Source organism: Vulpes vulpes, chromosome 12, assembly GCF_048418805.1.
Source record: "Vulpes vulpes isolate BD-2025 chromosome 12, VulVul3, whole genome shotgun sequence".
Taxonomy (NCBI): Eukaryota; Metazoa; Chordata; class Mammalia; order Carnivora; family Canidae; genus Vulpes; species Vulpes vulpes.
The window spans coordinates 141,161,958-141,176,158 of record NC_132791.1 but is presented as its reverse complement, the minus strand read 5'-3'; the positions used below and the strand labels follow the sequence as shown (position 1 = coordinate 141,176,158).

At 36.9% G+C, this 14,201-nt stretch overlaps 1 protein-coding gene across 48 annotated transcripts in view; it reads right to left on the bottom strand.

Moving 5' to 3' along the window:
• NCOR1 (nuclear receptor corepressor 1) overlaps positions 1 to 14,201 on the bottom strand; it is a 151,702-nt gene that overhangs the window by 53,050 nt on the left and 84,451 nt on the right. For 25 of the 48 annotated variants that reach the window (XM_072730432.1, XM_072730433.1, XM_072730446.1 and 22 more), the window contains 4 exons: positions 12,495 to 12,712; positions 8,567 to 8,629; positions 6,355 to 6,494; positions 1,330 to 1,456 (listed from right to left, as the gene is read on the bottom strand). In XM_072730432.1, coding sequence (XP_072586533.1) covers positions 1,330 to 1,456; positions 6,355 to 6,494; positions 8,567 to 8,629; positions 12,495 to 12,712 — 548 coding nt within the window. Of the gene's footprint in view, positions 1 to 123; positions 187 to 1,329; positions 1,457 to 6,354; positions 6,495 to 8,566; positions 8,630 to 12,494; positions 12,713 to 14,201 lie in introns of all 48 variants that reach the window. The other 23 variants (XM_072730425.1, XM_072730437.1, XM_072730429.1 and 20 more) reach the window with 1 other exon arrangement.

Below are 14,201 nucleotides of genomic sequence, written 5' to 3'. Positions count from 1 at the left end.
GACAAGTATCTACGTTCAATTCACAAGTGCCATTGTAAATCCAGAAACAACTCTTCCTATCTTTCACCTCAGATTATTCTCTACGACGACGCCAGAGGGAGCTTTTTAAAAGCCAAATCTTACCAAAACTCTGCTGCTCCAGTATTCTCTTCATTCCTGCCACACCGGCCTCATTTTCCACAAAACCTCACAGAAAAAAAGCTACTTATTGTTCAAAGCCAAAACCCATTCAAAACAAAATTTAAGTTTCAAAGCCAATAACAACTTGTAGAAAAAAATAAAATGAAACCTAATATTTCTGAAACTCCTGGAAAGTATAGAACTTCCTAAGCTTAGAATATGAGTGCCTACAAAGGAACATACTTAAGCAGCTCTAATTACATACAAAATTTAAACTCTGATAATTTAAAAATAAGGCAGAACAAAAAGTGAATGAGATGGAGAAAATATTTGTGTATACAAAGCATGGACATGAATAAAATATATAAAGAGCTACTAAAATCACTGAAAATCCCAACTTCAGAAGCAGTCAATTCATAAAAGAAAACCTTAATAGTAATGCAGATTGAAATAAACTAGGGGCTTTTTTTTTTTCCCATTAATTAGCAAAAACTCAAGAAAATATTTACTTTTTCAGGAAATAGTCATTAATTTATTCAAGTGACAAAAAGGATTTTATTTCTGTTCTTAAGCTTCTTGGGCTGACATTCTTTTCAACAGGGCTTATAGCATCATTAATTCCTTTTACATGAAATATATGACATATGTTAGTCATTGTAAATCTGAAATAAGTCCAACTCCATGCAATAAAGAGAAAAATATAATCAATGATACTAACTGGACACATAAGTATGGCAGTGATGTATACAGATGCACAGACGCTTACTGATGTTGGACTGCCATTTTATTTATTTTTATTTTTAATTTTAATTTTTCAGAGAGAATGTGAATGGGGAGTGCAGGGGCAGAGGGAGAGAGAATCTTAAGCAGCCTCCATGCTTAGTAGAGCTCAATCTCATGAATCTGAGACCATGACCTGAGCTGAAATCAAGAGTCAGATGCTTAACCAACCAAGTCACTCAGGCACCCCTGGACTGCCATTTTAAAGATCTTCTGGTTGTAGGAACTGGATCATCACAGGTGCTACATAAATATTTGTTGATTAAATGAATAAATACATTGTGTTCAAGCTTAAGGTCTCTATACCATGAAAACAATGAGAATACTGTTTCTTTAACGAAGCAATTCTTAAATAGTCAAATGACTAAGCTTATAATTATATATTTGAGCTAGTGGAAGTCACAACTAAATTTAAGATTTTTAAGATACCTTCACTATCTTCTGGATTTTCTTCTTCATTAGAAGCTTCAATATCTTCATCTTCCTGAGCAGAAACAGTGGAAGCTACACTTTCACATTGGGACACATCTCGCTCTTCACGGGGCTTCCGGGAAGTCTAAAAGAGTATTAAATTAAATTATTTATGATTTAAATAACTAAAAGGGAAAAAAGTAGAACATTTTCCTATCTGAAATAACACAGAACACTGATACACACATACTAAACAAGAAGGCTGCATGTCTGACAACTACTCTGGTTAGGGTGAGGTTGCCTCAAGGTAACCACTAACTGGCCTTTTGTGTAGACAGATCACTCTTATCAAATGGATCAAGTTATAATGTGGATCATTTTCGAACTTCTCGCCACCATACATGTACAAAGAGCCCAAAATCACAAAACTCCTGCTCTTCTCCCCCTCCAAATAATGTATTTTACTAATAAATGTATGCATGTTTTCTATTAAAAATAAGATATTCATTGGAATGTGGAGGACCCAGAAAATTAGGTTAAGAAAAACAATAATTGCTCATAATGGCACCAGCTAGAGATTCTAAGTATATTGACACATTTGCTTTCAATCTTTTATATATGTGCATGCATATGTTTGTGTATAGTAAATAAAACTAGAATCGCTCAAGTCATTTATCTTTTCTAGCCTTATATAATCATGATCTGAACATGCCTCTATTTATAAATTCTTCAAAATTACTGTTATTTATTCATGATTCCATAAAGCACTCTATACCAGTAAATATTTAAAATTCTATTTTAAGGTATCTAAGCAATTTTAAGCTTTGGTATTGTTAATAATGCTGCAATAACTTCCCTTTACTAATATTAAGAGTATTTGAGAGCGAAAGACAGAGAGCACAAGCAGGGGGAGGAGCAGAGGGAGAAGCAGGCTTCCCACTGAGCAGGGCCAGGATCCCAGGACCCTGGGACCATGACCTGAGCCGAAGGCAGATGCTTTGCCTACTGAGCCACCCAGGTGCCCCATGATTGTGATTTCTCAAGCAACAACTAATCACTGGTGTCACCAATCATCCTTAGTGTTATTGAATTTCTCTTACTATGAGGACAAATTCCCTTTTTCTTTAACAGGATTTTCCATGTATTTACATAAAACTGCTCATTCTTCTATTGAGATCACCTTATCTGTAAAAGCATATGTGTATCTATATAGGTGTAAGACATCAGCCATTTATCATATTTATAATCTCATGTTGCTAACTATGAAACTTAAGGTCTCCTGTCTCTGTAGACCTGAGGATCCCTGCCCTGGCACTGCTCTGTTCTCTGCCTGTTACTGAGCCTGTAACTTCACCAGACTTCGGCTGTGGGCCTCTCCCAGGGACACTCCTCACAGCAGAAAAGAAATCATTGCTACCCCAATTGTTAAAATTACCAGTATTCTTATTCTGTTTATTTTTTCATCATTCTTAGTTTACATAAATGAATACACTAGTACGATCCAACCTAAAGCATTAACTAAGTCAAGAGAAAAAAAATAACGGCCCAGGGTTACAGAATTAGGTATAATTCTGAGGCTAAAAAAATTCATCACTATGTTCCTAGCAGGAATGCAAGGGGAGAATCCTCTGGCCACACTCTTTTGAAAGCTTTAAGAAGACTGCATAAAGGCTGCAGTATTTTTAGGGGTTAGATAATAGCTATTATAGGGATTTTTCCAGTGGCGAGGCTATATCCCTCCTTTGCTAAGGACTACCCATTCTGTTTGGTATTCCCACTGATGAATATAGAAGAGACAATGTTTTACCATTACCATGCAACATTCCAAGCATTTTCTTCACTATATGATAGTGAAATTACAATAATTTTCAATGTAATAAGTCAAGCCTCAGAAATATAACTCCTATATATATATTGCACTGCATTTTGATAGTAGATATTTGTCATCTACTTGTCATTGTCTTGAAATCCTTCTAAAATGATAAAATACTCTAAAAAACAGAAGCCTACTGTCCCCGTCATTTCAATTGTTATTAAATGTTATTAAAATAGGGCAGCCTGGGTGGCTCAGCGGTTTAGCGCCGCCTTCAGCCCAGGGCCTGATCCTGGAGACCCAGGGTCGAGTCCCACATCTGGCTCCCTGCATGGAGCCTGCTTCTCCCTCTGTCTGTGTCTCTGCCTCTCTCTCTCTGTGTGTCTCTCATGAAAAAATGAATAAAATCTAAAAAAAAAAAAAAGTTATTAAAATGATTAGAACAAGAAGTTTTAAAGACACTTGTGATGGTTAATTATATATGTCAACTTGGCTGGGCCACAGCACCCAGATATTTGGTCAAATATTATCCTGGATGTTTCTGTGTAGGTGTTTTTTAGATGAGATTAACAATTCAACCAGCAGACTTCTGAGCAAAGCAGATGACCCTCCAGAATGTGGGGGTGGGGGTGCTTCACCCAATCAATTGATGGCCTTAATAGAAATAAGACTGACAGGTCCCTACTCTCCCCCTCACCCCACCCTCCAGCAAGAAGAGGATCTGTCAGCAGATCACCTCTGAACTTCAGCCACAATTCTTCTATGAGTCTCCAGCCTGCCAGCCTACATCATCAGATCCAAATGTCCATAATCACATAAGCCAATTTCTTAAAATAAATCACTCACTCATATATTCTCTCTCTCTCTCTACATACACACACACACACACACACACACACACACACACACGTCCCGTTGGTTTGTTTCTCTGGAGAACCCTGACTTATCTTTTAAAAACATGTCTGCTTCACTCTTTACTTGATTTTCTCTCTAAACATTTTCAGTGGTATTTGCTGAAGTCCAGTCTCTTGTCAATAGACTCTTTGTCACTACTTTTTTTCCTTTGATTTAGTTGCTACATTTCTAAACTTTACACATTTTCATTTTTGTTAAAAGGCATATAACTTTTTAAATCAATGCTATACATTATATATATATATATTTATTAAAAGTTCAAACCCTAACAAATTTAAATATCTACCCTTTTATTACCCATTCTATCATTCTTCAGTGAGTCTCAAATTTTTTTGTCTAAGGCTACAACACTCTTAAAAAGCATTCAAGACCCTAAGGAGGTTCTATTCTATATATATATATAGAGAGAGAGAGAGAGAGAGAGGTATTTACTATATTTGACTTAAAAAGACTTAAAATATTTATTAATTCATTTAAAAATAATAAACCCATTAGAAGTCAACATAAAAAATATTTTTAATAAAAATAACTACATTCTACAACAGAAGGATAATTTAGTGAAAAGGTAGCATTTTTTTCTGTTTTCGGATATTCCTTTTAATATCTATCTTCACAGAAAACAGCACAATTCTTAAATGTGCTTCTAGATATAACCTAATCTGCAGACATAATACTGTTTTTATTTGTTTTTGTTTTTGTTTTTAATTTTTATTTTTTCATAATACTGTTTTGGCTGACATATATACTTTAAAAAAGTCTGGGAGCGCCTTGCTGGCTTAGTCAGTAGAGCATGTGACTTAATCTCAGGATTGTGAGTTCAAGCTCCACATTAGGTGTGGAGCCTACTACAAAAAAATACAAAGTCTGGCCTCACAGAGAAATGTAGTTGAAAAGGAAAGCATATTTTAACAGTCTTTTCAAATGAACATGGATATTATTCTTTGATATTATACCAAAACTCAGCAAGTAGTCATCTCTTACATGGTAACTGCAATATGAAATCTGAAGCCATATCAATAAATTTTTTGTACTCTATTAAAATCCATCTATCTTGAACTTTGGTGTATTAAAAATATTCTATAGATCTTTTATCCATGCATACATGATATCCATTGTGACATCACAAATTGGTCATTTGGAAATTACAGAGTTATATAGATATTTCAAATTTGCATACATTTCACTATATATCAAAATATCACATTAACTATTATTACCACTGATCTCATCAGAAAAGTCTTTGAGTATTAGGAAGATATTAAGCTTATGGTGATGGACAAATTTTCCAAAATACTAATTTTTGCTTAAAAACTCAAAATTTAAAAGTGGCAACAAATACTTTCTGCTTGCTTTCTTTGAAAGACAGTCTCACTCATTTTCATGAAAATGTCTGCCAAGGATCCAATTCTGCAAAATCATAGTTTTTCTGTTATTCTTCCAATAAAGCTGACACTCTATTAAAAAAGGGTGGCTAGTTCAGCTTGGAAGTCAAACAACTACAAAAGAACTTTCCTTTGACAGGTCCAGCATACTTTGGTATGGAGCAGAAGGGCTTTATGCACACTTTTCATTTCATCACACCCATGTACTCAAGGGTCAAGATTTAATAAAGCTAATTTTTATTGCTTCACCAAGGACAAGTGAAATTGGCATATTTGTTGTTAAACGGCAAATGCCTGGAGATGAAGAATACGTGGAGTATTTATTTAGCACAGTGGTGCCCTGCCATGATTCATGCTAAGGCATCAGCATTTTTTTCTCACCACTCCTTTGACACTAACCAGGCAAATCTAACACAGTGGGGGAAAAAAGCAACATCTTAATATTTTTATTAATATTTTAAAACAAAAACAGTTTTGATCTCATGGAATCCTCAGAGAGCTCAGTGGACATTGAAAACATTGGAACCTCCTCTTAAGGAATTCTCAACAATTTATACTTTCTGGTTTCTAATATTTACCTCAGGGACTCTTTCTCTCTTAAGAAAATGCTTTTAATATGCCATTATTAATTCATTCAACACGGTCAACAGAACTCCAACTAAACTTTTCAATTCAAACTCCAAAATGTTTATAGTTTTCAAATCTAATCTATGGTCATTCAAAAGTATGAACTGTCATTACTACTAACACGAATTTTGCTCCTTGGGCAGTAATCAGAGAAGAAGTCAACTTGTGCCAAGGCACTAGCATATAAATAAAAATACAAGGTATAGAAACGTTTCTATCAAAACCAGTATTTGAAGCTCAAAAACAAAACAAAATAAAAACTATCAGTAAAAATGAATAAAGGTTCACTACCTCTGATATACTCACTTTCTGTTTATGCTGCTGTAAAAGGTTGTCAAGATTGTGTCGCCTTTTATAGTTAAAATAGAAGTTTTTACATTGCGCTTCACTTTTAGTTCCCACCATTTTGGCAATTGCTGCCCAGTTACGACCATGTTCTACAAGACCTATATTTGAAAAACAGACCATAAATTGAACAACATGTGATAAAGCAAACAAGAGAAATAGTAAAACCAAGTTAACTACAGTATTCACAATCATTAACACTAAAAATGTGTTTTCAATTATTGATAAATTTTAATACTTAAATATGCATTGACAGGCAATTGACTGACCGCTCTATTTTGCCACCCAAATTTAAAACCTGCTCATTAATGGGAGGGCTCAACTTTATCCATGTTACCTATCTCCCAGAGAGCTAGGACAATGTTGGACCCACGGTAACAACTCAAACACTTGTAAAACTGAGTGATTAGATACTTCTAAGTCTTTGGAAACAGTATATCAATATAAAGCTAATAAGATAATCACATAAATAATTAACACAAAATATATATAGGACTACATTTACAAACAGCATGTCTTCAATCCATTCACAATCAAGAAATGCCCTCAAAAAAATTAACCAGTTTAAAAAAAAAAAAAGGAAAAACCTGTAGTAATATAATGTGTCACAGAAATCTATGCAATCCAACACACTTTTTAATCAGTAACATATATATATACACACACCAATGTGCAAGGAATATGGGTATATAAATGCGCATAAACACAGAGAGCTATACAGACAGGGATATACTTTAGATACCTGCTCCGATGTATCCGAGCAGGAGTTTCTAGTACAAATTTAACAATTTATAGAAAAAATGAGTTTTTCAAGGTTAATGTGAATAGCTTCCCTTAACAATGACAATTAGAAGGTCACTTCCAAATCCTTCTGACACAGGAACAGAGGTGAAAAGAGTGGAAACTAAATAGTCCTATGAAGGTCTTATCTACCTGAAAGAGATCACACTATGATGTAGCTAATATCTACTTACTCTACTATGACATTCTGATAATTAGATGAGAATAAATGTGAATCTTTTTTTCTTAAATGTGAGTCTTTTAAAAAGTTATACATGTAATCATGACAAATCACAAACTTGCTAATCATGGCAAATAAAATCAAACAAAAATATTTTGAACAAAGAACATGTTAAACTGCCATATTTTTGGTAAAGTTGGTTTATAGGACTCTCAAATGTATCATTCATTAACTATTAAACAGAAAATAAATCTGAAATATATCGCTAAAATTTATTTACAATAATTTACAATTACAATTTATTTACAATAATTTCTTTTTGTAAGATTTTATTTATTTATTTGAGAGTGAGAGAGCACAAGCAGCAGGAGTGAGAAGCAGACTCCCCACTCAGACGTGGGGCTCAGCCATGACCTGAGCCGAAGGCAGACACACTCAACTGACTGAGCCACCCAGGTGCCCCTACAATAATTTCTATTTAGAACTATAAGGAAATACTTAACTCCCAAAAGAGCTGGCTAATCTTTCTCAAAATTATTTCATTTAAAACACAAATGATTTTTTATTTATAAACCAATTACTTATCCTATTAGAAATTTTACTTCAATTTCGAATTACACTATGTTAATAAGCAACAACAGAAAAACACAAGATTCATAATGTTGCAGAGTAAGATCAGAGCCACATACTGATGAGTGGGAAAAGACAAAGTTCAAACCTTTGTCTAGCTCCAAAGTTCATGCCCTCATCTCTGAATCGCAGTGCAATTTCTTACCAGTTTACAGCCAAATGCCTTACCAAATATAAACCAAGAAGATATGTACCACACTATTAACATTCCAACTTTTAAGTAATAGAAAATATAGACTGTTTATATTAAAATACCCTCCAAAACATTTAATCACAGCTATTCTGGGAAAGTGAAAATAGTCCACTTTCTTTCTAACAAAATGACATTCAAAATAAAACTGTGCAGAGAATATTAAATCCCTCAAAAGTGGGCCTCTTGAGCAAGGCACAGCGGGGTTACCTGAGAGGGGACCATTCCATCAGAAAGAATTCAAGTCTATCTCCAAATTCTATTTACCACCAAAGAACGTTCTTTTTTTAATTAAAAAAAAAATTAGTTCCATCTGAGTTATTAGTAATAACCCTGAAAAACCCAACCCAATCCAACCAAAACCCCGAAGAACCTAAGGTACTATCACTTGCCTTTTTTAGCGACTTCCATTTCTTCTTCTGTCCATCGAGAGGTTTCTACAGGCTCTGTGGAAACTGAAATAAAGAGAGAGAACCCAGTAAGGCAGGGAAAAATTAAGCTCATTCACAGATTATATGGCACCGACCTGTTTATCTGACATAAAGTCTTTCTGAAGCAGTAGGTGAAAGAAATGATGGAGAGGATGGTGGCAGGCTCTCCCCAACCTATTAAGGGGGAATAGTTAGGGCCTCTCAGTGTTAGGATCTTTCTTAATGTTCTTTGAAGTTCCACCCATGTCTACATGTTTGAACACCATTAGTTTATTTTCTATGAAGTCCCACTTCACTCAGTGTGTTCCCACATACTCAAGTTCCATCTCTCCTCTCCTGAAGTGTCAAGGGAAGAAACAACCCTCCCTCTTCCTATCCAGATATGGTGCTTTCTTGCTCTTTGAATTCCCCATCTTGTCCTCACTCCTGGAGGCCCTATGCTCATCTTCAGTGCCTGATACCTAGTAAACACAGATGGATCATTTTCTCTTCTACACTAAAATGAAAATTAAGACTACTAGGCATGAAATAAAGTCCTGCCATGTTCTCCTCAATTAATAGTACTATCACCCACCCAGTCACTCGAATTAACAGTCTCCTCAGACCAATTTTTTAATCCTTCCATTTACTACTGACATCCAATGATGTGTGTCAGTACTAATCTCCTGAAACCACCCTCCTCTTGCCTGGGCCATGGCATGCAGAGTGACGCCCTTCTAGCTGGTCTCTCTGCCTCAATCCCTTACTCTTTCCAACCTGACCTCCACACTGTCACTAGTTCACTTTCTAAAGCACCAATGTGGGGCAATCCAGGTGGCTCAGCAGTTTAGCACTGCCTTCAGCCCAGGGCCTGATCCTGGAGACCCAGGATCAAGTCCCACGTCAGGCTCCCTGCATGGAGCCTGCTTCTCCCTCTGCCTATATCTCTGCCTCTCTCTCTCTCTCTCTGTGTCTCTCATGAATAAATAAATAAATAATCTTAAAAAAAAATAAATAAAGCACCAATCTGTTTACAATGTTCCTCTACTTAAAAACCTCTGTAAGCTCCCACTTTGTAAGCAAAGCAGGATACAATTCAAACGGTCCATCATGACCTGCCCCCACGTGCTTGCCTAGTTATTTTCATTGCATCCTTCTTGCCAACCCTAGAACCTAACTTCTTTATGCTTCATGTTATGGTAAAACTGGTACCACTGAGTCAATTAATACAAACATCGTTAACATGATCCCTCTATAAACTAAAGAGACAATACCCAGTGAAAGAGAAAAATGCTTGGACCCTTAGACCTAGTATTCCCTTAGCTAAGAATTTATTCCTATAAAAAATAATTTAACAGAAAGAAAATGTTATGTGAATTAAGATTTGTTTTGTCCTCACAGTGCTATCTGTATTAGTTTAAAGACAAGGGGGCAGAGGACAGCCTAATCATTCACAACAGGGAATAGTTCAAGAAATCATGGGATGCCAGAGTGGCTCAGCGGTTGAGTGTCTACCTTCGGCTCACGGCGTGATCCCAGAGTCCCAGGATCGAGACCCACACTGGGCTCCCTGCATGGAGCCTGCTTCTCCCTCTGCCTATGTCTCTGCCTCTCTCTATGTGTCTCTCATGAATAAATAAATAAAATCTTTAAAAAAAAATTGTGCCTCAGGGAACATGAGGCCAACATTTCACAGCCAACAAAAAATAAAAATGAAGATCACTTAGAAACTAGAATATATTTATATAATATATGCCAAGTTAAAACATCAGACAAAGTGGCATGTACACTAAGATTACAACTAAGTAAAAAGAAAAACGGGTGTATAGATAGCAAGATTGAGGCAGATCTTTTTCAAAAGACATTGATATTAAAGTTTAAAAACTTTAAAGGCCATGAATACGTAAAACTTTCACTATCTGCAAATGACATGATACTATATACAGAAAACTCAAAAGACTGCTTGAACTGATAAACAAATTTAGCCAAGTTGCAGCATACAAAAATCAACGTACAGAAATCTGTTGCATTTCTATACACCAATAATGAAATAGCAGAAAGAGAAAATAAGAAAACAATCCCATTTACAACTGCACCAAAAATAAAGATACCTAGGAATAAACCTAATCAAAGGGTAAAAGATCTGTATTCTGAAAACTATAAAACACTGATGAAATTCAAGACAACACAAAGAAATGGAGAAACACTCCATGCTCACAGATTGGAAGAATATTGTTAAAATGCCTATACTGTCCAAAGCAATCTACCCATTCAATGCAATCCCTATCAAAATGCCAACAGCAATTTTTATAGAACTAGAGCAAACAATCCTAAAATTTGTATGGACCTAAAAAAGACCTTGAACAGTCAAAGCAATCTTGAAAAAGGAAAACAAAATTGAAGGCATCACAATTCCTGACTTCAAGTTATAGTACAAAGCTGTAATCATTAAAACAATATGGTACTGACACAAAAATAGACAGATCAATGGAAGAGAAGAGAAAATCCAGAAATAAACTCACAATTACATGATCAATTAATCTTCGACAAAGCAGGAAAGAATACGCAATAGGACAAAGACAGTCTCTTCAACAAATGCTGTTGGGAAAACTAGACAGCAACATACAAAAGAATGGACCAGTTTCTTACATCAAACACAAAAATAAATTAAAAATGGATTAAAGGCCTAAATATGAGACATGAAACAAAATCCTAGAAAAGAGCACAGGCAGTAATTTCTCTTGACACTGGCTGTAGTAATGTTTTTCTAGATAGGTCCCTTGAGGCAAGGGAAACAAAAAGGAAAAATAAACTACTGGGACTACATCAAAATAGAAAGCTTCTGGGGCACCTGGGTGACTCAGTTAAGTGTCTGGCTCTTGGTTTTGGCTCAGGTCATGATCTCAGGGTTGTGAGATCAATCCCCAGGTCAGGCTCTGCACTGGGTATGGAGCTGCTTGGGATTTTCTCTCTCTCTCTCAATCTCTGCCTCTCATGCTAAAAAAATTTAAGTTAAATTTTAAAAATAAATAAAATAGGGATCCCTGGGTGGCGCAGAGGTTTAGCGCCGGCCTTTGGCCCAGGGCGCGATCCTGGAGACCCGGGATCGAATCCCACGTCGGGCTCCCAGTACATGGAGCCTGCTTCTCCCTCTGCCTGTGTCTCTGCCTCTCTCTCTCTCTCTGTGACTATCATAAATAAATTTAAAAAAAAAATTAAAAAAATAAAAAATAAATAAAAATAAATAAAATAAAAAGGTTCTGCATAATGAAGGAAACAACAAAAGCTAGAGTATAATACTAAGTGAAGTCAGTCAGAGAAAGACAAATACCATATGATTTCACTCATATGTGGAATTTAACAAACAAAGCAAACAAGCAAAGGGAAAAAAAGAGAAACAAACGGACTCCTAACTCTAGAGAACAAACTGGTGGTCACCAGAGGGGAGCTGGGTTGGGGGACTGAAACAGGTGATGGGGATTAAGGAGTACACTTGTCATGATGAGCACCAGGTGATTAAAAGAAAACTTTAAAAAAAAAAAAGTAAATAAGTAAGTAAGTAAGTAGGTGTAGGGATGCCTGGGTGGCTCAGCAGTTGAGTGTCTGCCTTTGGCTCAGAGCGTGATACCCCCAGAATCTCAAGGATCGAGTCCCACATCGGGCTTCCTGCATGGAACCTGCTTCTCCCTCTGCCTATGTCTGTCTCTCTCTCTCTCTCTCTCAAATAAATAAATAAATAAACAAACAAACAAACAAATAAATAAATAAAGTCTTAAAAAAAAGTGTAAAGGCCACACTTTCAGATTATGTCTAGGTTGTCAACATCCAAGAACCCTCCTGCTCTACTCTGATACCACAACAGAATCCCGCACAAAATTCTGGCCTGTCCACTCCCATCTTGCCCACTCACTGGGCTCTGGTGGCGGTGGCAGAGGCGGCGGGGGCTCCTCAGTAGCTGCAGCGGCTGCAGCACTGGCCGCCGCAGCTTCGTTGGTCATGGACCTGGTGATCCGGCCCTTTCTGCGGCCCTGACTGTTGGCAGTCTTTCGTCCCCGGGGCGTGGCCTGTTCTCTCTCTTCCGTTTCTTCTGCTGTACCTTCCGTCTTGTCCTTTTCCTTGGTGTTCTCTCTGGAAACAAGAGCAGACAAAAATCTTGTGCAATTTAGAACTATACATGCCTCTAAGAAGATTATGGACATGATACTAAATAAGACTACCCAATCTCTCAGTTACTGAGAACAAAATTTATGAAAAACATTGTCATGCCCCCATTTTGAAGGGTTTCAATGGGCTCAAATTAAGATAATTCACAAAGGTCTGTTTTATTCATTAATGGACTCAAAATGTAAACACATTTCAAGTCCCCTTATTACATATGAGAACACCCTATGAGGAAGTAATGGATGGCAGAAGAAAAGCCCCCAGACCTGCAATCCAGAGGCAGTGGGGGTACACCAAGAAGTGGGGAGTCCTGGATTTCTTGCCTTTGCTCCAAGGTAAGTTTTCTCCTCTGTGAAATGAAGGGGCTGAAATAGATGCCTTTTCTATAGTAATAACTACAATATTGTTTCATTAAACCAGGCCCAATAGTCTCAACCATCTCCAATGCTAATTATATGCCAACGGGGCAGTGTGGCCCACCAGTTATCATGGAGAAGGCTCTGGAGCCAGGCTGCTCAGGTTGGTACCAGAGTTGTGTGATGACCATGGACAAGTAACTTCCCCTCCACAGGTCTCTGTTTTACTCACCTATAAAGGAGGATAATAACGGTATGTTTCACAGAGCTATTGCAGTGATTAAAGGAGCTAATTTATATAAAATGCTCAGCACAGGGCCTGGGGCACAGTACACATCTCATGTGCTTTCTATTACTAGGGCTAAACCTCCCTCAGCCACTTAGGAAAAACTGGATCAACAAATAAAGGGTCATTACTATTAGTAGCAATAGTGTTCCATGTTAGATTGGAAGACTATTCTCTGTACTACATATCTCCCAGGGTTGTTAGATTTAAAAACAAGGTCCTCACCGTACATTTCTGCAAATGAATGGACAGGTGGCAATACTCAAAGACTCAATTGTTCTTGCTTAATGGGAGATGTTGATTTTTTTTTTTAAATTCTATGCACTTCAAGCAGAGACCTGTTGTAGCTTACCAAGCTTATCCCAAATAAAAAAAAAAAATTCAAGAGTTTTCCCTCTTCGGTCCTGAACTGCCCTTGAAGTTACCCATGCAGCCCTCTTTCTCCACTTCTCATTCCCCTAGCAGTCACCAATGACTTACAAACTGCAAAATCAAAGGATGTTCTCTCAATTCTTGTCACACAGATCTTCCTGCTGCAATAGACCCAAGGACAATTCTTTTTATCCTTCTCAACTTAACTTCTAGGACCTCATGCTTTCCTGATATCCCTATTGGTACTCTGGCTCTCTGTCTGGGGACTGCCTCCTTCTTCTCACCCTTTCATGTACGGATTTCCCAAGGCTCATCCTGGCCTTATTAAGGCTCTGTGAGGTTACTCCATTCAACATCCATTCCATTAGGGTGACTCCCACTCTATCTTTAGAGTCACACCTCACATCTCCTAAGAACCAGACTTGTCTGCCCAACTACCTGC